The sequence below is a fragment of the Trachypithecus francoisi genome, unplaced genomic scaffold (genome assembly GCF_009764315.1).
Source record: "Trachypithecus francoisi isolate TF-2019V2 unplaced genomic scaffold, Tfra_2.0 Lachesis_group10, whole genome shotgun sequence".
NCBI lineage: Eukaryota > Metazoa > Chordata > Mammalia > Primates > Cercopithecidae > Trachypithecus > Trachypithecus francoisi.
The window spans coordinates 123,736,400-123,763,376 of record NW_022681455.1 but is presented as its reverse complement, the minus strand read 5'-3'; the positions used below and the strand labels follow the sequence as shown (position 1 = coordinate 123,763,376).

General features: G+C 42.9%; 1 protein-coding gene across 2 annotated transcripts in view; it reads right to left on the bottom strand.

Moving 5' to 3' along the window:
* CDH13 (cadherin 13) overlaps window positions 1–26,977 on the bottom strand; it is a 1,187,477-nt gene that overhangs the window by 759,123 nt on the left and 401,377 nt on the right. For both annotated transcript variants that reach the window (XM_033219143.1, XM_033219145.1), the window contains exon 3: window positions 19,036–19,244. In XM_033219143.1, coding sequence (XP_033075034.1) covers window positions 19,036–19,244 — 209 coding nt within the window. The remainder of the gene's footprint in view (window positions 1–19,035; window positions 19,245–26,977) is intronic.

Below are 26,977 nucleotides of genomic sequence, written 5' to 3'. Positions count from 1 at the left end.
AAGAAGTACTACTGACCTCTCTGTTGATGAGGAACTAAAGACAAATCCAAGGTGGGTTCAGGTGCATCAGTATGGCACTGCAAGAAACCGTGTACTTAGGAAGATGAGGTAATGAAGTAATGAGGTAATGAGGTACGGGTGTTCAGACACACATAGTTAACCCTGGTATGGGTGTTCAGAAACACACAGTTAACCCTGAGAGGCAAGTGAAATGTACAGGTGGAGATGTGCTATAGACACGATGAACCTGAGGTCAGAAATTTAAGCTACAAATATGGAGACATGTTGAAGAAGAGATCTTTAAAGCTGCTAGGTTGGATGAAATTGTTGAGGATGGTAGAAAACAGCAAAGGAAAATCAAGACAGAAAGTGGACAGGCACTTCCAATGGCAGGAGGAATAATAAGAACTACTGGAAGAAAATATATGGGTTTCTATACAGAGAGAGTGGGAGAACAAGGACAGTATGCTGTCTTAGACAGCAAAGGGAAGAGCATTTCAAGAACTGTCAAATGCTCTGCTGGGAATTAAAGTGGTTCAGCTGCTGTAGAAGACAGCTGGGTGGTTTCTCAAAAAGTTGAACATAGAATTATCATTTGAGCCAGCAATTTTACTCCTAGGTATAAACCCAAAAGCAAGTTATAAGTAGAGTTATGGTAACAGTAGGCAGAAGGAGGCCTGGGTCTGGCTGTTGTGGTCAATAAGCAGGGTTTTTTCTTTTAAGAGATCTTGCTCTATGTGGGAACCTAGCATGTTTGTAAAGAATCCTGAGAATCTTAATGAAATCCAGATAACAGAGTCACCCACACTCAATCATCATAAATTATATAATTTGTAAATCTTGCAAGTATACAATATTTTGTAGCATTATTACTACTAACAATTATTATTTTTGTAGCATCATATTAAGGAAATCCAGATAACAGAGCTGCCCAAACTCATTGTAAATTATGTAATTCATAAAACTTGTAAGTATGCAACATTTTTGTAGCATTATTGTCACTCTATTTACAAATAAAAAACCAGTATTCAAATACATTTGCACACGGGTTGGTAGCAGTATTGTTCATAATAGTAAAAAAAAAAAGCTCAAATGGCCATCAACAGATGAATGGGTAAACAGTTTTTGGTCCATCCATATAATGGAATATTGTTTATCCCTAAAAAGGAATGAAGTAGTGATACATGCTATAATGTGGATGAACCTTGAAACATTATGCAAAGTAAAAGAGGTCAGTCAATCATTCCTGTAATCCCAGCACTCTGGGAGGCTGAGGCGGGTGGATCATGAGGTCAGGAGATCGAGACTATCCTGGCTAACATGTTGAAACCCCATCTCTGCTAAAAAATACAAAAAATTAGCCGGGCATGGTGGCGGGCACCTGTAGTCCCAGCTACTTGGGAGGCTGAGGCAGGAGAATGATGTGAATCTGGGAGGCAGAGCTTGCAGTGAGCCGAGATCACGCCACTGCACTCCAGCCTGGGCGACAGAGTGAGACTCAATCTCAAAAAACAAAAAAACAAAAAAACAAAAAAAAGAGACCAGTCATAAATGCCCAAGTATTGTGTGATTTCTTTTATATTATGTATAAAAATAGGTGATACATAAAGCCAAGAACTGGGTGAAGGGAGAAAATGCTTAATAGGCATAGAGTTTCCTTTTGGGTTAACAGAAACATTTTGGAACTAGATAGAGGTAGTGATTGCACAACATTAGGAAGGTATTAAGTATCACTTGGTTAATTTTATGTTACGTACATTTTACTTTAATAAAATTAAAATTAAAAATTAATTGCTTCAGAGACTTCAAGCAGGCTCAGGACTAAGAAACAGTTGAAGGAAATCAGCTGTTCAGTTTCCATGACCTTCAAAAGGAGAATTTTCAGCAAAATGTTGACGATAGGAGCTCCATTTTGGAGTACTAAGGTGTGAGCATGCAAGGAAATAGAGATGTTGAGCGAAGATGGCTTTCAAGAAGACTGGGGAAGGAAGGAAGCAATTTGAAGGAGAAATAATTTGGTTTAGCATGGGAAGATCTGACCACGTTTGGAGGCTGGGGGAGGACTCAGAGAAGAGGGAAAATTTAAGATGTAAGAGTGTGAGGGGAAATGCTGAATGAAGAAAGAGGCAGAAAAGAGTGAGATCCAGGGTTCAAGGGAAGGGATGTGTCATGAAAAGCAGGAAGAATTGGTCTTTCTCTGAAAGGAAGGGAAGGAGTTAGGGGTGCACAGAGATGGAAAAGGGAACTGAAACGGATGGTGTGAACTTTTCTCAGCAGAGGAACGTGCAAGGCCAGCTGCAGAAAACTGTAGGCACTGGGGGAGGACTTATTGCTTTAGACAAATGGAAAAGCCTTAGAGTGGTGCTCAAGGTGAAGAACAATAAATTAAGGATGAATAATTACAGACTAGCAATAAGGACAGGAACCTGCAGAGAGGGAGTTGGCACAGGTCCAGGAACACGAATACCTCATCAACCAAGTTGTTTTCGTATCACCCCTATCCTGTGTTTTAGAAATTCTTTTGCCCGTCTATTGGGCTTCATATTTATACCTGCTGAATATCGCCTTATTAATTTCAGTCAATCCTTATAGATACTTGAGTTCTTTTTGAAACTCAAGGTTATTGTACAATTGGAATGCCAGAGCTGTGAAAGTTTCAAACTAACCAACTTGTCTTCGTATCTTCGTCTCCACCACTGGGATGAAAGCAATTAGATTCAATTAGATTTCTGCATGCAGAAAACCATTCTCCAGGACGGCAGAGAGTATATTTTAACCCGTTTGGATACAGCTATTCAACCAATCTGAATCTACTTTACTGTAATAATATTCAGTTCATATTTTTCTATTTTGACAAAAAGGATAAGATATTTTGTTAAATGTTTTTTTGAAGAGTCTGTGTGCAAAAGTATGTCTTCAAAATATTCTAGATGTATGACCCTGTGCTGGTCACATATATTTAACCCTTCTTACTTTATTCACCTGTAAAATGAAGATAAAATAGGACCTACATTGTAGAGTTATTATAAAGATTATATGAGTTAATGTAAGAAATGCACTTAAAGTGGTGCCTCGCACAGCGTTTGAGCTAAATAAATTGACTACGATCTGCATTATTAACATCAATATTCATTCTGTCTCTGGCATTTGCTAAGTCATTAAGTAATTATTTATTCAGAGCCAGATATTGTAAGTGCTAGATTTACAGCAACGAGTAAGTCAGTCAAATCTCTAACTTTATGGAGCATATAATTTTATTTATGCAGAATTTGGGAAAATACAGGGAGCATTTTTTTCTGTTTGTATTTTAAAAATTCAGTTTTTAGGTCTTCTTTCTTATCCTCCCCTTCCATTCAGAGAAAATATTATGCAAAGACCTGAGGGAAAGAGGAAATTACAGATAACAAGGTAAATAAGACTGATGGTCACGCTCTTAGGGACTCGGCTTTGTTAACAAGGGCCAAATCCAATAAGGGACTTGGAATAAAAAAGCAGTCAAGTCTCAATTATCTGTGTTAACCAGGGCTTATGAGAATGGACAATGCAAGGACAGAAATAATGCATTTTGATTAGTCGACTTAAATTCACAGCAGAGGCTTTTACCAAAAAAAAAAGAATACACAGGCCTCTGGAGTAAGAGTGATCCGCAGAAGGTGGTCTTCAGAGAAAGTTGGTTATAGTTTTCAGACCATTCCTTGGGTCTCTCAGAGAACTACCACTGTTAAAACTTTATATCCTCAAAGGAAGGAAGTTGTAAAAAGTTGCTGTCAAAGGAAGCCTAATTTGCCTGACTTGATGAAGGGGTTGGTTTGACAATGAGCATTTCTGTCAAAGGATTTGCTGCAGAAAGAAGATAGACAGTTGAGGAAACCATCTGATTTCCATAAACAGCTGGGAGGCAGAAGAAACAGTGTAGCCATCAGGTGAAGGGAAAGCTCTCTCTTGGATCTCAGGTCCAATCTTCTCTGATTGGCAGAAGAAAGAAAGAGCAGCAGGAAAGATTTCACAATCCTCTCTTCTGAATTGTATGTAACAAGGTTAGAGAGGAAGGGTGGGGGTTACCAGGGTCAGAGCAACAACCTCAGGGCAACTGAAGGCAGCCTCACCATCTAGGAGGCACTCTGGGGCTGTTCCTTGGAAGTGTGAAGTGTTTTGAGTCCGTTTGCCTTTGAGTAGCCCTCAAATATCTGTGGTTACTTCTTCCCCTAGGGAAGCACCTGCTCTGTTAAAGGCCTTCCCAGTGGGCTATTTCCTCCAGGCTTTGAAGACAAGGAATTGCGAAGAGCTATAAGGTGTGATCTTTGTTTGCATTTGAAATTTTCCTGCCTACGTTTTAATGTATTGATGTATAAAATTCTGAAAACATATGGGATATTATTTAAAAGTTTTCTTTTCTTTCTCTATCCTTTTTCTTAGAGCATTGACTTTCTTTGTGTGATAGAGAAAGAAAAGCAAATGTTTGCCAAATTGGTTTTCTGCTGAAAGAAAAACAGTTGTCTTACGTTTTGATGGCCACCTACATACAATATTTGTTTTTTGATTGTTGCTACTTCTTGCCTAATTGAGAAAGATAGACGCAATTCAGCAAATAACAATATCTGCCCCTGCTATGGGCCCCAGTGAGATGAACGCATTTCTCTTATTTTTTAAATGTGGCACTTCTAAGGAGTATGGACCAGAGGAAAAGAGGTTTCTACTTATTTAATAGAAGCCATCAAAAAAAAGACAACATCAACTATGATGAGATTAGGCCTTGGGACAAGCTGAATGTGCTTCCTGTTGGTCTGTGTGGTATTTTGAGACGAGACTTGGCTTTGCTTAAACAAGCAATTGAGCTGAGAATCAAACAGCATCAACAGTCTGGCCCAAGAGCAGATGCCACCCTGGCAACTATCATAAATCACTCCCAGGCCACAGGGTCCGAAAGGCCACAGGCATCTGCCCAACATGAGTAGACAGGAGGATCTATTTGGCTAGGGCCAAATAGGCTAATTTTTCTACACACACTTGCCTGAAAACTTTGGGTGAGACTATGTAATTTGATCATCCCAAGTACTGGGTGGAAAAAGACTGAATGAATGGTACCTCTTCCCCTGTGTCTTTACTACCTAATTTTTTAGTGTTGAGAACAAAGAATCAAATAGAGAAAGTCAATGGTCTTTATCAAAGACTGTATTCTGTCATCCTTGGAGACTTTTTCTTTCCTTCAGAAATGCGGACCTCTTTTTTTTTTTTTTTTTTGAGGAGGAGTCTTGCCCTGTCACCCAGACTACAGGGCAGTGGCGTGATCTTCGCTCACTGAGACCTCTGCCTTCTGGGTTCAAGTGATTCTCCTGCCTCAGCCTCCCCAGTAGCTGGGATTACCGGCACCTGCCACCACACCTGGATACTTTTTGTATTTTTAGTAGAGACGGGGTTTCACCATCTTGGTCAGTCTGGTCTTGAACTCCTGATCTCGTGATCCACCTACCTTGGCCTCCCAAAGTGCTAGGACTACAGGTGTCAGCCACCGCCCCCAGCCAACCCATCTCTTATAGAGAGACCTAGCAGACATTTACATTCGGAAATCTCATGGTGTTTCCATGAGATTCTATTTCCAAAGGTTCTGTTCACGAGGAAAGTTTTATTAACGGGTCATGACGACCCACGACTTGTCTACTTACCTAAAATTTCTCCAGGAGTTTTGCACAGTTTTGTATTAATTTTTATTTCTAACTACTTTGAGATTACTCTATGCCATTTAATCTCTAATAGGAGTCATGCCGACTGCAAAGCCTGCAGTGACCAAGTATCTCCTTGTGAATTGCTCTGGGAGTTGCAGATAAGAGAGGAATTGTAAAAAGAGGTTATCATCCCTATATTTACATTTAGCATTGACTAGTATTTGATTTATGGTAATAATAAAGAGATAGAAGGGTAGAAGCATATCAGAGAGCCTAGAAAATGTACATTTCATTACATTATCTTGTTTTATCCTAGAAACTAGGTGGAAATTTACCTCTGACAACACTATATTCCATCTACGTGAAAGCCCTGAGCAGCTGCTGGGGAGCTAACTATGGCTGCAGTAATGCACTCGGGAAAGCCTGTGGATGGCCACGTTGGCTGCCACTCAACCAACTCCACGACCACGACCTAAGACCCACCTCTGAGTCTCACTTTCCTAACTCAGACAATGCAAATTACACCACCCGTATCCAGGCATTGTTGTGAGCTTACATCAGATACTGCATATATAAACAAAGTTGTACATTATTAGTTTAAAAAATATAAACGCAAGACGTTTTCTCTAGCCTCTGGGACTATGAAAATGAATGAGATCAGGTCCCTGGCCTGGGAGACATTTACATTTAGAAACCTCGTGCTGTTTCCATGAGGGTCTTTTTGTAAAGGTTCTATTCACAGGAAAAGGTTTTAAAATGTGTCATGACAATACAGGGCTTACACACCTTCATAAAATTTCTTTAGGAGTTTTGCTCAACTCCGGATTTATTTTTATTACTACTTTTTAATTTCCTATGTTATTTCAAGAAATCTACTGAAAAATAGAAAAGCACAGTAGTTCTGCCCTACATGTCAGTATTATCAAAATAGAAATGACTCCACAAAATCAGAAGGCCCAGCTCGACTTCCAGTCCTGCCACTTACTGATGGGTGATGGCATTGGTTAAGTTACTTAACTTTTCTGAGCCCGAGCTACTTCTGCATCTGGAATATAGGAACAGGCTAGCTATCGGAGAAAAATAGATGGATGTGTGAGGGGCTCTAAGGCCAAAGGCCATGCTCTAACGTGTGGCAGGAGCTCAGTGAATGATCCTTTTCATCCTTTCAAAATATGCAGTATTCCTGTAGAACTGCAGAGCATCCTATCTAATCCATAGCCATTTACTACTTGTGCTTATTAAGTACTTAAAAATTAAATACTCTAAATTGAGATGTGCATTAAGCATAAAATATATACTACATTTCAATGACTTAATATGAAAAGAATGTAAAAATATATTGTATGAATAATGTCCATATTGATTACTTTTTTTTTTTTTGAGATAGAGTCTCACTTGCTCCATTGCCCAGACTAGAGTGCAATGGCATGATCTAGCAATTCCCCTGCCTCAGCCTCCTGAATAGCTGGAATTACAGGCATGCACCACCAGGCCCAGCTAATTTTTGTATTTTTAGTAGAGACATGGTTTCACTATGCTGGCCAGGCTGGTCTCAAACTCATGGCCTCAAGCGATCCGCCTGCCTTGGCCTCTTAGAGTGCTGGGATTACAGGCATGAGCCACCGTGCCTGTCCTTGATTACTTGTTGAAATGATAATATTACAGGAAATTAAAAAGTAGTTAGTAATAAAAATAAATCCAGAGCTGAGCAAAATTCCTAAAGAAATTTTAGGAAGGTGGGCAAGCCCTGTATTGTATGTGTATGTATATATACATATACACACACACATACTCATATACAGAGTTATATATATTATTAAAGTTGATTTCACTGGTTTCTTTTTTAACATGACTATAAGAAAATTTAAAATGACATATGTGACTTTCATTACATTTCTATTGGACCATGCTTCTGTATAAAATAAAATTTAGAGTTTTCAAAAGTCAAAAAGAAGCCTCTTTTAGTTATCTACACTTTCTATGGGATCAGTTTTTCCCCCCAAGCATTTCAATTAAAATTAATCTCCAGAGGGCTGGGCGCGGTGGCTCACGCCTGTAATCCCAGCACTTTGGGAGGCTGAGACGGGCGGATCACGAGGTCAGGAGATCGAGACCATCGTGGCTAACACGGTGAAACCCCATCTCTACTAAAAAATACAAAAAAACTAGCCGGGCGAGGTGGCAGGCGCCTGTAGTCCCAGCTACTCAGGAGGCTGAGGCAGGAGAATGGCGTAAACCCGGGAGGCGGAGCTTGCAGTGAGCTGAGATCTGGCCACTGCACTCCAGCCTGGGCGACAGAGCGAGACTCTTGTCTCAGAAAAAAAAAAAAAAAAAAAAAATTAATCTCCAGAATATAGTATCCTTAGATTCTGATCCATAAGCAATCTGTTATCTATTTACATTAATGAATTGAAGGATGTCTTTTTATCTATATTTGAATAGTATCCTGGAGCTAAAGGCCACATAAACATAACAATTTAGGCATGTGTCAAGATGTAACAGCCTATTATTGAATTCTAGGCCCAATTCTTGGATCTGTACAATAATTTTCAAGCTATATATTTTCTCCAATTTAGGCGACAGTTAAATGGATGCTAATTTTCCTTAATAGTACCTGGGGAGGCTTTTGCCATGGAGCATGGTACTTCACAGGTTTTTGAAGTTATCACACTTGTTAAATCAGTGCATATTAAGTATCCACATCTTTAACTCATCATTTCTTTATGGTCACAGCAAATGTACAGATTCATTCTCCACTGGGATTTGTTGTAAAACACATTTCATGTAAGCAGGATCGATATAATCACCAACTCAACAGATTCCATATCACTCCCAATGTGAGAAGGTCTAGAGACAAGGTCATTAACTTACCATGAGGTTGTTGCTGTCATTTTCAGGAATGCTTTAGAGAGCAGCAGTCACCAACCTTTTTTGGCACCAGAGACCTGTTTTGTGGAAGACAATTTTTCCATGGACTGAGGGTGTTGGTGGTGGCTGTTTTGGAATGATTCAAGTGCATTACATTTATCATGCACTTTATTTCTATTATTAGTTCATTGTAATATATAATGAAATAAGTATACAACTCAACATAATGTAGAATCCATGGGAACCCTCAGCTTGTTTTCCTGCAACTACATGGTCTTCAGCTTGTTTTCCTGCAACTACATGGTCCTGTCTGGGGGTGATGGGAGACAGTGACAGATCATCAGGCATTAGATTCTCATAAGGAGGGCACAACCTAGATGTCTTGCATGTACCATTTACAATAGGTTTCACGCTCCTATGAGAATCCAACGCTGCTACTGATCTGACAGCAGGCAGAGCTCAGGCAGTAATGTGGGGAATGTGGAGTGGCTGTAAATACAGATGAAGCTTTGCTTGCTCACCTGCCACTCACTTCTTGCAGTGCAGCCTGGTTTCTAACAGGCCACGGACTGGTACTCAGACAGGTGGGTAGGGGACACTCTTGTCTTAAAGAAATAAAGTAAAGTCACATGTCTACAGTGTGTCAGGTGTCTTGAAGGTTAGATGGAATCATGGCCAAAACAGAGGATTCAAACGGTTGGCTCAGAGTTGAAAAAAATTGCAGTTTATCTCAGTAACACATGTGCAAAAGTATTTTTGTCTAGAACGTGTGCGATCAGGAAAGAGGGGAAAAATGTATAGAAGTGATAGCAACTTACTGGCTACTTCACTTAAGGATAATTGATCAATGATTGAGAATCATCCATTAACGAGGCATTGAGTTACGCATGACACTTGTTTTATTTCACGTGTCTCATGATGGTACCCACACAAAGCCAGGGTATTAGGTCCATTGTACAGATGAGAAAACTGAACCTCAGAGAAGTTAGGTAACTTTTCAGTATCATATGGCTGATAAATGTGTGGTTCGTTTCCAATTTTGCGTGATTTCAGGTGCCTCTTAGTATCATCCACAAAAATTTTTGCTAAATATCCCCATGAATGTATGTGTATAGCAACAGGGGGCAGTTAGCTCCTGGTTTTCCTCAAGGTACTTACCAAATGGATCCTGAGATTCTGAGAAGCAGTGGGCTTAAAAGTTGTCACCACCCAATGGAGCAAGCGACATATTAGCAGTGTCATTGGCTTTTGGGCAATTGATGACGTATTTTACATTTTTATTAAAAAAATTAAAACCAAAAACAACTGTTTCTCCCAAGTGGCCCCTTCTACTGATTGCTCCTTTTGTTTTATTTTTTGGAACCATTTCCATCCTGATTCTTAAAACTGGATTGGGAGCCAAAATTATGTCTTTTAAATTGCATGTTTGCCATAATGATGAACAAGCATGATAAACGAGCCTTAAATTTAGCGTTTTCAGCTTCTGTCATTACTTTCCCTTTTTGTTTTATTTTTGAGAAATTCTTGTAATTACAAAAAAGGGAAAAATATTTTTTTTTGCATTTAATTGAAGCAACTTGATTAAGAGACCAGTTTCCCTTTATTGAGGCAACTTGTATTGACTTCTAGTTAAGAAGTGTAAATTGTTCATAATCAGCTTTTAAATACTGCCAGGTCTTTTGGAGTTTATTAAGTGGACCTGTAGAAATAATCTCTTCTCTAGGAAGTTTAGTCAGTGCTTCCCATAAAGTGAGTAGCCTCAGGAATAAGACTGGTGATGGTGTAAGTTCGCCCATAATCCTGAATCCATACAGGTTGCAGAAACCATAGAATTTGGTCATGTTGGGCATGGATGGAGGAATGGGCCATCTCAGTTTGCCTCGTTCATTAGCTGAACATTTATTATAGGCCTGGCTTTGGCAATGCAATCACTATGAGTAATTCCAGTTTCTTGTGAGACACTGACTGTCCCAAATTCTTTGGATGCTGTGATGGTTAATATTGAGTGTCAACTTGATTGGATTGAAGGATGCAAAATATTGTTCCTGGGTGTTTCTGTGAGGGTGTTGCCAAAGGAGATTAACATTTGAGTCAGTGGACGGGGAAAGGCAGACTACTTTCAATCTGGGTGGGCATCAACTAATCATCTGCCAGCATAAAACTAGGCATGGAAAGAACAGACTGGCTGAGTCTTCTGGCCTTCATCTTTGTCCCATGCTGGATGCTTCCTGGCCTTGAACATCAGACTCCAAGTTCTTTAGCTTTTGGACTGTTGGACTTACACCAGAGATTTGCCAGAAGCTCTGGGGCCTTCAGCCTTCAGACTGAAGGCTGCACTATCACCTTCCCTACTTTTGAGGTTTTGTAACTCAGACTGGCTTCCTGGCTTCTCAGCTTGCAGATGACCTGCTATGGGACTTTACCTTGTGATTATGTGAGTCAATTCTCCTAATAAACTCCCCTTCATATATTCATCTATCATATTAGTTCTGTGTCTTTAGAGAACCTTGACTAATACACGTGTTAATTCACTGAATCCTCACAACATCCCCGTGAGGGTCACACAATTATGAACCCCTTTTCCAGCTGAGAAACCTGGAGCAGAGGTAGTGAGTGTAGCACTGGGATTCATGCCAAGGTGGTCTGGCCCCACAGTGATCTTAGTCTGCTGCATGAGAGCGAGGGCTGTGAGCTCAGGAGCTCAGCATCAAGACAGACACAAACAGAAGAAAGCAGACTGTTTCATTTAGTACTATGAGTAGAGAGAGCCAGGCAGGGGTCTACAGGAGCCTAGAGAAAGAACACCTAACCAGCTGGGGGATATTCAGAGAGCTGTTCCCAAAGAAGGAAAATCTTGGCTGGTTCTGAAATATCAATGGTGCTGACCATAGGGTAGGTGGAACCACAGCAGAGGGAACAATGTTCAGACAGAGGAGCAGCCAGTGTGAAGGGATGGGAAAGCTTGGCCAATTCAAGAAACCACAAGTGATTTGGTTTGCAGGAGGCAGAGTTCAATGTAGGGTGTGAGAGGGGTAACTTGCTCCACTCATATATTTATTCAAAAGGCATCTACTGAATACTATGTGCCAGGCACTAGGCAGGGTGCTGAGGACAGAGAGGTGAACACACAGGAAGGAAGGAGGGAAAGAAACAAGGAAGGGAGAAAGAGACTCTGTTCCTATATTCATCTGAGGCAGACATTAAACACCTGAATAAGAAAATAAATACATAATTACAAATTGAGAGGAAGGCTGCAAAGCAAAAGCACTGATGCCAAGAGTGAGACCAGCAGGGGAGATCCTTCCTTGGGATGGGGACAAGAGGTGGGGGTGACAGGCAGGGAAGGCTCTTGGAGAAGGTGACATTTCCACAGGTCAAGCCACTTAGAGATGAGCAGGAATGCAACTTGAAAGAAGGCTGCAGAGATCAGTCAGACTAAACCACAAAGGACCTTTTCAGACATGTGCTGTCTTTAGAATTCATCCCCAAGGCCACGTGAGCTGATTAGGAAGTGAGGGCCTATTAAGCCGAGGAGTGAAGTGATCAGACTGCATTTGAGGAATAACTCCTGACTGGGAGCGGGGAAGCTGGATCCAAGCCCATAGCCTGTGTCCCCCGTAACTCTCCGTGGGAACCTGGGCCATGGGAGACTTTTGCTTTGTTCATAAGGACCTGGCTGCCTGGCCATAGGCATCTAAATTCTACCACTGCTGACGGTGTGGGCTTCCATGTTTCAAGATGAAGACTGGAGGTACAGTCTTTTTAATTCCCAAACCCAACGTCAGAATAAATTCCTCTAAGCTCCTTGATGTCACTTCCCAACCTGACTTCAAGTTCTTTAACTGATGTCAGAATTACTTGCCACGATCTGTAGTCAGGCAAGCTACAACTTCTTAACTCAGAAAGAAAGAATAAGTACGGTATTTTTCATTTGTGAGTGTTTTTGTTGGCCAGGCCAGGAAATGAAGTCGTTGAGTCCCATTTACATGGCAGATAAAGACATTTCTGCATGAGGAATGAAGCACAGAGCTTTTCTTCGTAAACTTTTCAAACTACATACAAGGTAAACACATATGTGCGCGCGCGCACACACACACACACACACACCCCTCATCCACTGTTTTTCCTTTCATCCTTGTCGGGCCATGAGAAATAGCAGATTTGGTGGGGACAAGTCATGGTTCTGTCCAGACATAACTTGGTGTGTCAGGTTCATCATGACCTTCCACAGACTGGAGAGCCCTCTTGTGCATGGAAGGTTAACCTCACTGTCTTCCATAACAATTTGTCAGAGCCTGTCAAAAGACTTGGAATTAAACTGCTCTTCTGCCTACTCAGATCTAAGGTGGTCTTACATAACCCGGGCAGGTACTAGATTCTGGGAAGCCCATTAAAAATGCAGAAATAGCTTGTGAGTCTATAATTAAATCATTAACAATCAGATTTCACAGATTTGGGGTCATAAGTAGCAGGTAAAAATAAGAGAGGCCAGACTTCTTTTACTAAAGAGCCAGGCTCCAGTTACCACAGCTAAAATAGGCTTCACTCTGATTACATTTGCCTTAAAGAATCTTCCCTTCCAAAACAGGGACATGAAATGAGCAAGTGTGAAATCATCCCTGTTTTGGTTAGGCTGGCGGTCCCACCTACCTCTCTGAGTATGCCTTCTCTTTCTTTTCATTGGCTTTACTTTCTCCTCCTGTCCCCTATCTCTGGCTTCTGTCTCAGGGCCTCAGTAAATACACTTAGCCCTCAGTTCCTTATCCTTCCTCCAGAGGCTCCAAAATTATACCATTGATGGGAACTGTGTCCCTTGATGTCTGGTGCTATGCCCAGGAGAACAACTCTGTGACGGAGACTATTCTTATCCCTATTTGATAGATGAGGATATTGGGATTCAGATAACTGAGTCACCTGCCCAAGTCACACAATGAGTAAGTGGCATAGCAGAAATTTGAACCCACTCATGTTCAACATAAGCCAAAACTCCTACCACTATGCTGTTCTTCCTTCCAGTTTGTATTCTAACAGCCAGTCCCGTATTGCTCATTGACTCCTGGACATCTCTATAAGGATGTCCCTAGGAGCATCTAAATCAACACACTCAAGGCTGACTAGACATCTTTCCCTAACATTTCTTTCCTGACTGGTCCAATTCGTCTCCATCCTCCAGGCTAGACAATCTGGAATCATCCAGATACTGGATCCTGGCTCTTTCTTCCTTTTTGGCAAATCTTGCGTCTGGTTTCCCTCCATTGCTCCCATGTTGCTCTAACTGATGTTCTCATCTCCTAGACCCACGGGCAATGGCAGCAGCCTCCTCTGGTGGCACAGCCTTCTAGCAGCAAAGTGGCAGGAAGGAGAATGGGTATTTCGGCAGAGGCCAGAATTTCAATCTCATTTCCGTCAGTTTCAAGTTAGGGTCTCTCGGCCAGGTTCTCATATCTGCAGGAAGGGGTAATCTCAGCAACCCCACAGGGAGGTTGTGAGAATTAGAAATAACATATGCTAAACATAGACTGAGATGCATGACCTTAATAAAGCTTCATGATATCAGTTCTTGAAAAACAGTGGTAGCTATTATTTTAACTAGTAGCTCTAGTCTCCCCCTACTCCAGTCAAGGCTCCTGGATGAACCTCACCAAGGATTATTTTTATCCTGCCTGTTTCTCTGCTTAAAAACCTACCATGACTTCCTAGCTCCTGTCACATCAATCTAGAATCCCTCCTCCTGGTCTTCAGATGGTGTCTCCATCCTGTCTGCCCACCCGTTCCCATGCTTTTATTTAGCATTCCCTTTCTGTTCCAGCTTCCTCTGGCCCAGAAAAGTGGACCCTGGGATGCCGGACTGTGGCTTGTGTGGGGAGTATGGGTGTGCAGGCTAATCCCTGAGGTAGAGCCAAATCACCTCCGGGAACTGCAGAGCTCCCGACTGAGAATGTGCAGATGAATTGCACGCAGGCTACACAATAGCATCACCAACCAAAGGGCTGGGAAGAAGCGGGATGCAGGGTGCAAGGAAGAGGGATGCAGAGTGGGAGCCAGGCATCAAGAGTCAGAATTCACGGGCAGCCGCAGGAATGTTCTATCAGGTTCAGCCATGGGAAGAGGGAAAGTGGGAAGGGCACTGAGCTGGTCCTGACGATCTGACATTCTGGGTTGCAGGTCTTGCTTGCCTCTGTTATAAATGCCTTTGTGGGAGTGAACATTATGCAGGCTTACTCTGTACCAGATGCTGAGCCAACAGAACCTACTGATAAAGCAGAGAGCGCCAGATTGGGGACTGTGGCTCACACCTGTAATCCCAGCACTTTGGGAGGCTGAGGCAGGAGGATCACTTAAGGTCAGGAGTTCAAGACCAGTCTGGCCAACACGGTGAAATCCCGTCTCTACTAAAATTACAGAAAGTAGCCAGCTGTGGTGGTGGGTGCCTGTAATCTCAGTCACTCAGAAGGCTGAGGCAGGAGAATCACTTGAACCCAGGAGGTGGAGGTTGCAGTGAGCTGAGATTGTACCACTGCACTCCAGACTGTGAGACTGGGCTGAGACCCTGACTCCAGAAAAAAAGAGGAGAGCTCCAGCCACTGCTGAGGTCTGGGCCCCAGCTCTGCCACCTACTAGCTAAGTGGCCAGAGCAAGAAACAGCCCCATTGTGTCTCAGTCTCCTCACCCAGGAGATGCAAATGATAATAGCACTAGTAACAGCTTCCATTAGCATGTTGTTGTGAGGATGAAAGACTTGGATTAACCCAGGGTTTAGCACATAGTAAGTGTTATGTAAGCAACAGGTATTGGTCATGGCTGTAGCATCAGCTGAGTGCTACGTATTACTGCTACACATATTCTCTCATTTAATCCACATGAAGATCCAAACAAGTCTATTATCCGTATGTTACAGATGAAAAAATCAAAACTACACAGAGGCTCAGGAGGTAAAGCAATTGACTGAAGGTAACACAGCTACAAAGAGAAGCACTATGCAGACAGTCCAACATTTCCCTTGTAGACCCTCCCAACTATGCACAATGACCCGTCCTTCAAAGTCCAGCTCATCGAGGAGTTGGAGGCATGGACTCAGAGGCCAGGCTGCCCGGGCTCAAATCTCATTTCCATCCATCTTCTCATTCATTTTTAGACCTTGGAAATGTCACTTGCCTCTTTATGCCTAGTTCCTCCATCAGTAAAATCAGTAAAAAGTCACTATGAGGCAGAAGACAGCAGCATCTGCCTCCAATCACTAAGGAGATTACATGAGTCAGTGCTTGTAGTCCATGGAGCAACACCTGGCACATGGTTGTGCTTTGAGGACCAGCCCAGCTGCCCTTGACCTCTCCCCTCTCCAAATGCACAGATCATCAATCATTGTTAGCTTCCCGCCTGCTACCCAAGCATCAATGCACACATTCATATTCCCTCCCCAGCAGGAGCTGAGCTGACTCAGGTACTCTCTGATTTTCCTCTCCAGCAGCTGGCCCACTTGGCTGCACACAGTAGGACCTGCAAACATACCAACTGCATTTCCATTGAGGTGTGTGCTCTCTTCAGAGGGATTCTTTTGCTGCCTATTTTGTTTTCCCTTCATTTTCTTTTTCTTTTTTTGAGGCATTTTTAGGAAGGACACAGCTACACATCTTCACAAAGCCTTTTTTCAAATCTTATAAAATTACTGGAGGTGGGAGATGAACGCCCTGTTCTGTTGAAATCTGGCAAACTGAAGGACACGGCAGCCTCCGCCCGCTTTATAAGAAGCAAAAACAATCACAGCCAAGTTTTGTCGAAACTGCGTACAGACAGCGGCAAGCGAGAAACAGCCAGGGCTCAGGGGAGCTTTGTCTCTAGATGGCATCTCACGGGAACTCAGGAGACCAACAACGCATGGCTGAGTTTTCATAACGAACCCAGCTCTCCCAGCCCCTCAAGGTGGAGTTGGCCCTGAGAACCTGCACAGAACCCTTTCTGCTCTCTTTCAAGCAAAATACTATGACAGCATCTTTTCCAGATAAAAAGATGGGCCACCATTCACGATGAACAATCGCTATGTAGATGCATTGAAGCCCATGGGCAAACCCCCTAACCATACCATTTACATGTTTCTATGGAACATTGTTTTTGCTGTACATCTGGCAACTTTGTTGCTTTAGACATTTGCCACATAATTTGTATCAAAGATTAGTGAGATGCTGTGAAAAGGGTCATGGCTAAGTAAGAGAAAAGCTTGCCTTTGTAGTGTCAATGGATTTCCACACTGGTATGAATTCACCAATATCCTGTTTGCTCTGAAACATGACTGACACGCTGGGTATTTGTTTTTAGTTTGCCATCTACCCTTAACTCACAGCTTCACAGATACTGAAGGGGAACTGGGAAGTTCATCCAGCCCAGGAATGGCAGATAGATTCTATCCTCAGAAACATCGCAAGATGATCAATTGATAGTAGGTTCCAGAAGCACTGCACTGAGAAGGACACTCACGCTAAGCCAGGCGTTATTAGCAATATCTGCCATGAGCATGGTGACAGTAGAGTGGCACATGAGCCACTTACTTGCCACTGCAGGCTGTTTAACCTCTCTACTCTGTAGATAAAGAAGCTATATGATGCTCTCAAGATCACACAGACAGCACTGGCAGGAAGGTAACTCTCACATTGCCAGTCGTACTGTCTCTGCTCCCAGCTGCGTGACCCACGCTCGCTCCACCACTGAACGAAATGAGTAGATCAAGCAGGGATATGGGTAATATGGCAGGTGGAGAAAAGGGATGTGAATTATGGGCTGTGAAAAATTGAGGAAGACCAAGCTCACAGGTAGGAGAGAAGGCTAGGCATGCCAAGCAGGGGCATGCCATCGTTAAGTCATTGTTTGGCTGGAGTCCTGCTGTGTGTCTTGCCCTCCTTTTCTCAGGAAGGCAGAGTTTCTGAGCTCCTGGTGAAGGAGTGAGTCAGTGGTAGCAAAAAGTCTCTGAATGGCACAGTCAGGAAGCCTGAATGGTAGTTTGTGACACTCATAAAGTATGCGTATGTGTGGGAGTGCAGGGATCAGCACGCATGTGCTTGTGGAAGGGAACAAGCACTGCTGCCTGACAAAGGAGAAGCACCATATGCAATCACACACACATATAATACAGATATACCATGTGTTTATGCACATAGTATATGTGCATATACAGTATGTGTATGCCTGTACATACATATACACATATACACACACATATATACACACACACACACACACACACACACATATATATATATATATATATATATATATATTGAAGTCACCAAAAGTCATTGGGAAACAAAAAACAGAAGGAGCAGGAATAGGTTGGGCAGCTTAGCTCTGAGATACCTATGACCTGTTAAATGTGGATGTATATGCATAGATGTACATATACACCATATACATATACAGAACCATAAACAATTACATGTACATATACATATACACATATACACACATACATATACTGAAGTCACTGAAGGTCACTGGGAAACAAAACAAAACAACAGAAGGAGCATGAGTAGGTTGGGCAGCTTAGCTTTGAGATATCTCTGACATATTAAATGTGGATGTATACATATGTGTATACATTATATGCACATATACCCTACGTATGTATACATATACACATAGGTATAGGGTACATATACATGTATATTGTATACACATACATATACACCATATACACATACAGCACCATGTACATACATATGGTATACGTGCATGTAATGTATATGTGTACACATATGTACACATACACATACAGCCATATAGGTGTACAGCACAATATGCAGCACCACATATAATTCTAGTGGGCCACTGTTTCTTGCCTATCCACCATCCATTTCCTTTCCTCTGAAAACAGCTCCTTAATTTACTTTGAGGAGCTACATTTCTTTCACTCTCAGTCCATGTGTTTTCAGGTGAATAGGGCTGACTCTGCCCTGGCTTCAGGAAAAGAAATGTGACCAAGACGTGGCCAACCAGAACATCACAACCCAATGGACACCATGTTTAGTTCAGGGGTAGGCACATGATCTAACCTACGAAATTCAATGTCAAGGTTTTGTTAGCATTATCTTGAAGAGATGCTTTCTCAGGCGACTTCAGACCACGAGAATGAGGGGAGTTCCTGAGACCTCCACCCTGGGAGGTAAGAAGACATGTGACTGTCTCAGTATATCTAATAAAAGGAAAAGGGAGCCACAAGATGCACAGGGATTAAAGCTGATTTGGACACCAGTACATAGCCATTCCTGAAGGCAGAAATATCCCTTAAATAGTTCTATGAATTAATCCATGAACTATCCCTAAATTAGTTACATGAGTCAATTAACTCACACTGCCCCTCACCCCTACATTTTTAGAGTTGGATTTCTGTCATTTGCGACAACAATAACAAAGAGAATCTTAGCCAACATAATAAAATAAAGACCCACTTTCTACATAAGACAGACAGAACCTAATGTCCCCCTTGAACCCAAGTTATCTCAAACAGATATGTTACCTGCAAGGAGCCCTGGATGTCTCTCCCCCCGACAATCACGAGTTCTGCCATATCTTCTGCATGGGGAGTCCGTGCATGGACGAACAGAGTCTTGCCCACTGCAGTTATGTTTCTCAGGGCAACTAAGCCGCCATCGCTGTTCACCTTGAAGTATGGGCTTGAGACCTCATAGCGTAGCTTGTCATTTCCCTTACAGTCACTGAAGGTCACTGGGAAACAAAGAAAACAACAGAAGGATCATGAGTAGGTTGGGCAGCTTAGCTCTGAGATATTTCTGACCTGTTAAGTGTGAATTGCCACATAGTTCCCCACCCCAGAGTTCACAAACGCTACCCTTTATCCCACAGCAAGCCGCTTGTACCCAAGTGACTTTGTGCTGATGGAGTTCACTCAATCAAGACATGTTCTTGATGACCTCTCATGTTCCAGGCAGGTGCTAAGCTCTGAGAACGCACACTTGAGTGTGTTCTCAGTAGAGTGAAGAGTCAGATCTGGCAGAGTGACATTTGAGGGAATTGATCTAATCTTGGCATGTGTGGGTGACTGAGCAGAACCACAGGGTGCTCAGGAGCATTGAGGAGAGCTGACAGAGATGATATTTGAGCTGGGTATTGAAGACAAGTAGGAGATGAGAAGGCTCTTAAGAATGTGGAAGACATTATAGGCTATTCAAAGGCACAAGGATGAGGGCTGAATAGCAAAACAGATTCAGGGAATGAGAATTAATGATGTGCATATACATGTATACAGTATACACATATACATATACATGTATATGGTATATACATACATGTACGCCATATACACATACAGGACCATATACATACACATGGTATATGCATGTAATATATACATGTACACATACCCATACACCATATATGTATATAGCACAATATGCAGCACCATATACAATTCTAGTGGGCCACCTTTTCTTGTTTATCCATCATCTATTTCCTTTCTTCTGAAAACAGCTCCTTAATTTACTTTGAGTAACTACATTTCTTTCACGCTTAGTCCATATGGAATAGTCCATATGTTTTTAGGCGAATAGAGGCAAACTTAAAATGGGGCAGGGATGGTGGGAATCTAGAATGGTAGGGATCTAGAAGGGAAGGGTGGAAATGAGGCTGAAAATGTCTTTGGGAGGCAAGTTGGGAAAAGTCAGTAAGTTAGGGTGCTTTCTGGTAGCCCTGGACGATTTGTTGTGTGGAGAGGGTCAAGATCAGGTATGTGCTCTGCTTCCAGTGGAAAGCAGTGCTTCTCAAGGATTGGAGTGCATCAGAATCACACATGGTGCTCTTTTTTGTTGTTTTTTTTTTTTGACAGAGTCTTGCTCTGTCGTCCAGACTGGAGTGCAGTGGCACGATCTTGGCTGACTGCAGCCTCTGCCTCCAGGTTCCAGCGATTCTCCTGTCTCAGCCTCCTGGGTAGCTGGGATTATAGGTGCATGCCACCACGCCTGGCTAATTTTTGTATTTTTAGTAGACATGGCGGTTTCACCATGTTGGCCAGGCTGGTCTCGAGCTCCTGACTTCAGGCCTCCCAAAGAACTGGGATTACAGGCATAAGCCACTGTGCCCGGCCCACAGGATGCTTTTTTATGTTTTTTGAGACGGAGTCTGGCTGTGTCGCCCAGGCTGGAGTGCAGTGGCGTGATCTCGGCTCACTGCAAGCTCCGCCTCCCAGGTTCATGCCATTCTCCCACCTCAGCCTCCGAGTAGCTGGGACTACAGGCGCCTGCCACCACGCCCAGCTAATTTTTTGTATTTTTAGTAGAGAAGGGATTTCACCATGTTAGCCAAGATGGTCTCGATCTCCTGACCTCATGATCCGCCCGCCTCGGCCTCCCAAAGTGCTGGGATTACAGGCTTGAGCCACCGCGCCCAGCTCAGAGGATGCTTTTTAAGAATCCGGAGGATCCAATACAAAGATTATAACTTGGCAGATCTGGGTTACACCAAGTGATTTAAAGAAGGGCAGGAAGACAGCCCAAGAGAACCACTTCCAAGTTCATTGTTGTATCAAAGATGGCTGTCCAGCAAAAGCCGTCCTAAGTGCGATAAGGGCATGGAGTGAGGGGAGTTATTTCTGGACATTAGCAGCATTCCTCCCCAGGACACACCCTCTCCCCCTCCCCAGCAGCCCTGCTCTCTGACACACTCCGCGCACACGCGCCCCTCGGCGAGACGCGGCGCACTCGCGTGCTGCAGACGGGTGGCCTCTCACTGAGCCTGAGTCGGGCCGCTGCGCCGCCAGGAGGCTTCCCGGGAGCTGGCGGGGCCCAGGAACGTCTGGAGCGCAGCCGGAGAGGGGGGCCTGGCTTTCGGCAGCGCGGCCTGCCGGTTAATTTTCTTCGTTGCATTCTGCAAACTAGATCGCATTCAGAGCCCAGACGTTGCAACTGGGAAATAAGCGAGACATCTGAAAGACCCCCAAGAGGAGCTTGTTGGGGAGTGGGGGCAGACGGCGTTTTTTGTGCCCAACTGAGTTCTCTCGGGAGCAAGATGGCCGAATAGGAACAGCTCCAGTCTCCAACTCCCAGGGCGAGCGACACAGAAGACCGGTGATTTCTGCATTTTCAACTGAGGTACTGGGGTCATCTCTCTAGGGAGTGCCGGACAATTGGTGCTGGTCAGCTGCTGCAGCCTGACCAGCGAGAGCTGAAGCAGGGCGAGGCATCCCCTCACCTGGAAGCGCAAGGGGGAAGGAAATCCGTTTTCCTAGCCAGGGGAACTGAGACACACAACACCTGGAAAATCGGGTAACTCCCACCCCAATACTGCGCTTTAAGGAAACAGGCACACCAGGAGAATATATCCCACACCTGGCCGGGAGGGTCCCACGCCCACGGAGCCTCCCTCACTGCTAACACAGCAGTCTGTGGCGATCTATCCGCAAGGCAGCAGCGAGGCTGGGGGAGGGGCGCCCGCCATTGCTGAGGCTTAAGTAGGTAAACAAAGCCGCTGGGAAGCTCGAACTGGGTGGAGCTCACAGCAGCTCAAGGAAGCCTGCCTGTCTCTGTAGACTCTACCTCTGCGGACAGCGCACAGCTGCAGTCCAATAGGGGAAGAGCAAGAGCGGGGGCCGTGCAGACGCAAACGACTCTGTCTGACAGCTTTGGGGAGAGCCGTGGATCTCCTAACGCGGAGGTTGAGATCTGAGAACGGACAGACTGCCTGCTCAGGTGGGTCCCTGACCCCTGAGTAGCCTAGCTGGGAGACATCCCCCACTAGGGGCAGTCTGACACCCCACACCTCACAGGGTGGAGTCACCCCTGAGAGGAAACTTCCAAAGAAAGAATCAGACAGGTACACTCGCTGTTCAGCAATATTCTATCTTCGGCAACCTCTGCTGCTGATACCCAGGCAAACAGGGTCTGGAGTGGACCTCAAGCAATCTCCAACAGACCAACAGACAGTCCTTCTGACTGTCAGACGGAAAACTATCAAACAGGAAGGACACCTATACCAAAACCCCATCAGTACGTCACCATCATCAAAGACCAGAGACAGATAAAACCACAAAGATGGGGAAGAAGCAGGGCAGAAGCTGGAAATTCAAAAAATAAGAGCGCATCTCCCCCTGCAAAGGAGCGCAGCCCATCGCCAGCAACGGATCAAAGCTGGTCAGAGAATGACTTTGACGAGATGAGAGAAGAAGGCTTCAGTCCATCAAACTCTCAGAGCTAAAGGAGGAATTACGTACCCAGCGCAAAGAAACTAAAAATCTTGAAAAAAAAGTGGAAGAATTGACAGCTAGACTAATTAATGCAGAGAAGATAAACGAAATGACAGAGATGAAAACCATGACACGAGAAATACGTGACAAATGCACAAGCTTCAGTAACCGACTCGATCAACTGGAAGAAAGAGTATCAGCGATTGAGGATCAAATGAATGAAATGAAGCGAGAAGAGAAACCAAAAGAAAAAAGAAGAAAAAGAAATGAACAAAGCCTGCAAGAAGTATGGGATTATGTAAAAAGACCAAATCTACGTCTGATTGGGGTGCCTGAAAGTGAGGGGGAAAATGGAACCAAGTTGGAAAACACTCTTCAGGATATCATCCAGGAGAACTTCCCCAACCTAGTAGGGCAGGCCAACATTCAAATTCAGGAAATACAGAGAACGCCACAAAGATACTCCTCCAGAAGAGCAACTCCAAGACACATAATTGCCAGATTCACCAAAGTTGAAATGAAGGAAAAAATCTTAAGGGCAGCCAGAGAGAAAGGTCGGGTTACCCACAAAGGGAAGCCCATCAGACTAACAGCAGACCTCTCGGCAGAAACTCTACAAGCCAGAAGAGAGTGGGGGCCAATATTCAACGTTCTTAAAGAAAAGAATTTTCAACCCAGAATTTCATATCCAGCCAAACTAAGCTTCATCAGTGAAGGAGAAATAAAATCCTTTACAGATAAGCAAATGCTTAGAGATTTTGTCACCACCAGGCCTGCCTTACAAGAGACCCTGAAGGAAGCCCTAAACATGGAAAGGAACAACCGGTACCAGCCATTGCAAAAACATGCCAAAATGTAAAGACCATCGAGGCTAGGAGAAACTGCATCAACTAACGAGCAAAATAACCAGTTAATATCATAATGACAGGATCAAGTTCACACATAACAATATTAACCTTAAATGTAAATGGACTAAATGCTCCAATTAAAAGACACAGACTGGCAAACTGGATAAAGAGTCAAGACCCATCAGTCTGCTGTATTCAGGAGACCCATCTCACATGCAGAGACATACATAGGCTCAAAATAAAGGGATGGAGGAAGATCTACCAAGCAAATGGAGAACAAAAAAAAGCAGGGGTTGCAATCCTAGTCTCTGATAAAACAGACTTTAAACCATCAAAGATCAAAAGAGACAAAGAAGGCCATTACATAATGGTAAAGGGATCAATTCAACAGGAAGAGCTAACTCTCCTAAATATATATGCACCCAATACAGGAGCACCCAGATTCATAAAGCAAGTCCTTAGAGACCTACAAAGAGACTTAGACTCCCATACAATAATAATGGGAGACTTCAACACTCCACTGTCAACATTAGACAGATCAACGAGACAGAAAGTTAACAAGGATATCCAGGAATTGAACTCATCTCTGCACCAAGCGGACCTAATAGACATCTATAGAACTCTCCACCCCAAATCAACAGAATATACATTCTTCTCAGCACCACATCGCACTTATTCCAAAATTGACCACATAATTGGAAGTAAAGCACTCCTCAGCAAATGTACAAGAACAGAAATTATAACAAACTGTCTCTCAGACCACAGTGCAATCAAACTAGAACTCAGGACTAAGAAACTCAATCAAAACCGCTCAACTACATGGAAACTGAACAACCTGCTCCTGAATGACTACTGGGTACATAACGAAATGAAAGCAGAAATAAAGATGTTCTTTGAAACCAATGAGAACAAAGATACAACATACCAGAATCTCTGGGACACATTTAAAGCAGTGTGTAGAGGGAAATTTATAGCACTAAATGCCCACAAGAGAAAGCAGGAAAGATCTAAAATTGACACTCTAAGATCACAATTAAAAGAAGTAGAGAGGCAAGAGCAAACACATTCAAAAGCTAGCAGAAGGCAAGAAATAACTAAGATCAGAGCAGAACTGAAGGAGATAGAGACACACAAAAACCCTCCAAAAAATCAATGAATCCAGGAGTTGGTTTTTTGAAAAGATCAACAAAATTGACAGACCGCTAGCTAGACTAATAAAGAAGAAAAGAGAGAGGAATCAAATAGACGCAATAAAAAATGATAAAGGGGATATCACCACCGACCCCACAGAAATACAAACAACCATCAGAGAATACTATAAATGCCTCTACGCAAATCAACTAGAAAATCTAGAAGAAATGGATATTTCCTGGACACTTACACTCTCCCAAGACTAAACCAGGAAGAAGTTGAATCCCTGAATAGACCAATAGCAGGCTCTGAAATTGAGGCAACAATTAATAGCCTACCCACCAAAAAAAGTCCAGGACCAGATGGATTCACAGCTGAATTCTACCAGAGGTACAAGGAGGAGCTGGTACCATTCCTTCTGAAACTATTCAATCAATAGAAAAAGAGGGAATCCTCCCTAACTCATTTTATGAGGCCAACATCATCCTGATACCAAAGCCTGGCAGAGACACAACAAAAAAAGAGAATTTTAGACCAATATCCCTGATGAACATCGATGCAAAAATCCTCAATAAAATACTGGCAAACCGGATTCAGCAGCACATCAAAAAGCTTATCCACCATGATCAAGTGGGCTTCATCCCTGGGATGCAAGGCTGGTTCAACATTCGCAAATCAATAAACGTAATCCAGCATATAAACAGAACCAAAGACAAGAACCACATGATTATCTCAATAGATGCAGAAAAGGCTTTTGACAAAATTCAACAGCCCTTTATGCTAAAAACGCTCAATAAATTCGGTATTGATGGAACGTACCTCAAAATAATAAGAGCTATTTATGACAAACCACAGCTAATATCATACTGAATGGGCAAAAACTGGAAAAATTCCCTTTGAAAACTGGCACAAGACAGGGATGCCCTCTCTCACCACTCCTATTCAACATAGTGTTGGAAGTTCTGGCTAGGGCAATCAGGCAAGAGAAAGAAATCAAGGGTATCCAGTTAGGAAAAGAAGAAGTCAAATTGTCCCTGTTTGCAGATGACATGATTGTATATTTAGAAAACCCCATGTCTCAGCCCAAAATCTCTTAAGCTGATAAGCAACTTCAGCAAAGTCTCAGGATACAAAATTAATGTGCAAAAATCACAAGCATTCTTATACACCAGTAACAGACAAGCAGAGAGCCAAATCAGGAATGAACTTCCATTCACAATTGCTTCAAAGAGAATAAAATACTAGGAATCCAGCTTACAAGGGATGTAAAGGACCTCTTCAAGGAGAACTACAAACCACTGCTCAGTGAAATCAAAGAGGACACAAACAAATGGAAGAACATACCATGCTCATGGATAGGAAGAATCAATATCGTGAAAATGGCCATACTGCCAAGGTGATTTATAGATTCAATGCCATCCCCATCAAGCTACCAATGAGTTTCTTCACAGAATTGGAAAAAAAGGCTTTAAAGTTCATATGGAACCAAAAAAGAGCCCGCATTGCCAAGACAATCCTAAGTCAAAAGGACAAAGCTGGAGGCGTCACGCTACCTGACTTCAAACTATACTACAAGGCTACAGTAACCAAAACAGCATGGTACTGGTACCACAACAGAGATATAGACCAATGGAACAGAACAGAGTCCTCAGAAATAATACCACACATCTACAGCCATCTGATCTTTGACAAACTGAGAGAAACAAGAAATGGGGAAAGGATTCCCTATTTAATAAATGGTGCTGGGAAAATTGGCTAGCCATAAGTAGAAAGCTGAAACTGGATCCTTTCCTTACCCTTATATGAAAATTAATTCAAGATGGATTAGAGACTTAAATGTTAGACCTAATACCATAAAAACCCTAGAAGAAAATCTAGGTAGTACCATTCAGGACATAGGCATGGGCAAGGACTTCATGTCTAAAACACCAAAAACAATGGCAGCAAAAGCCAAAATTGACAAATGGGATCTAAGTAAACTAAAGAGCTTTTGCACAGCAAAAGAAACTACCATCAGAGTGAACAGGCAACCTACAGAATGGGAGAAAATTTTTGCAATCTACTCATCTGACAAAGGGCTAATATCCAGAATCTACAAAGAACTCAAACAAATATACAAGAAAAAAACAAACAACCCCATCAAAAAGTGGGAAAGGATATGAACAGACATTTCTCAAAAGAAGACATCCATACAGCCAACAGACACATGAAAAAATGCTCATCATCACTCGCCATCAGAGAAATGCAAATCAAAACCACAATGAGATACCATCTCACACCAGTTA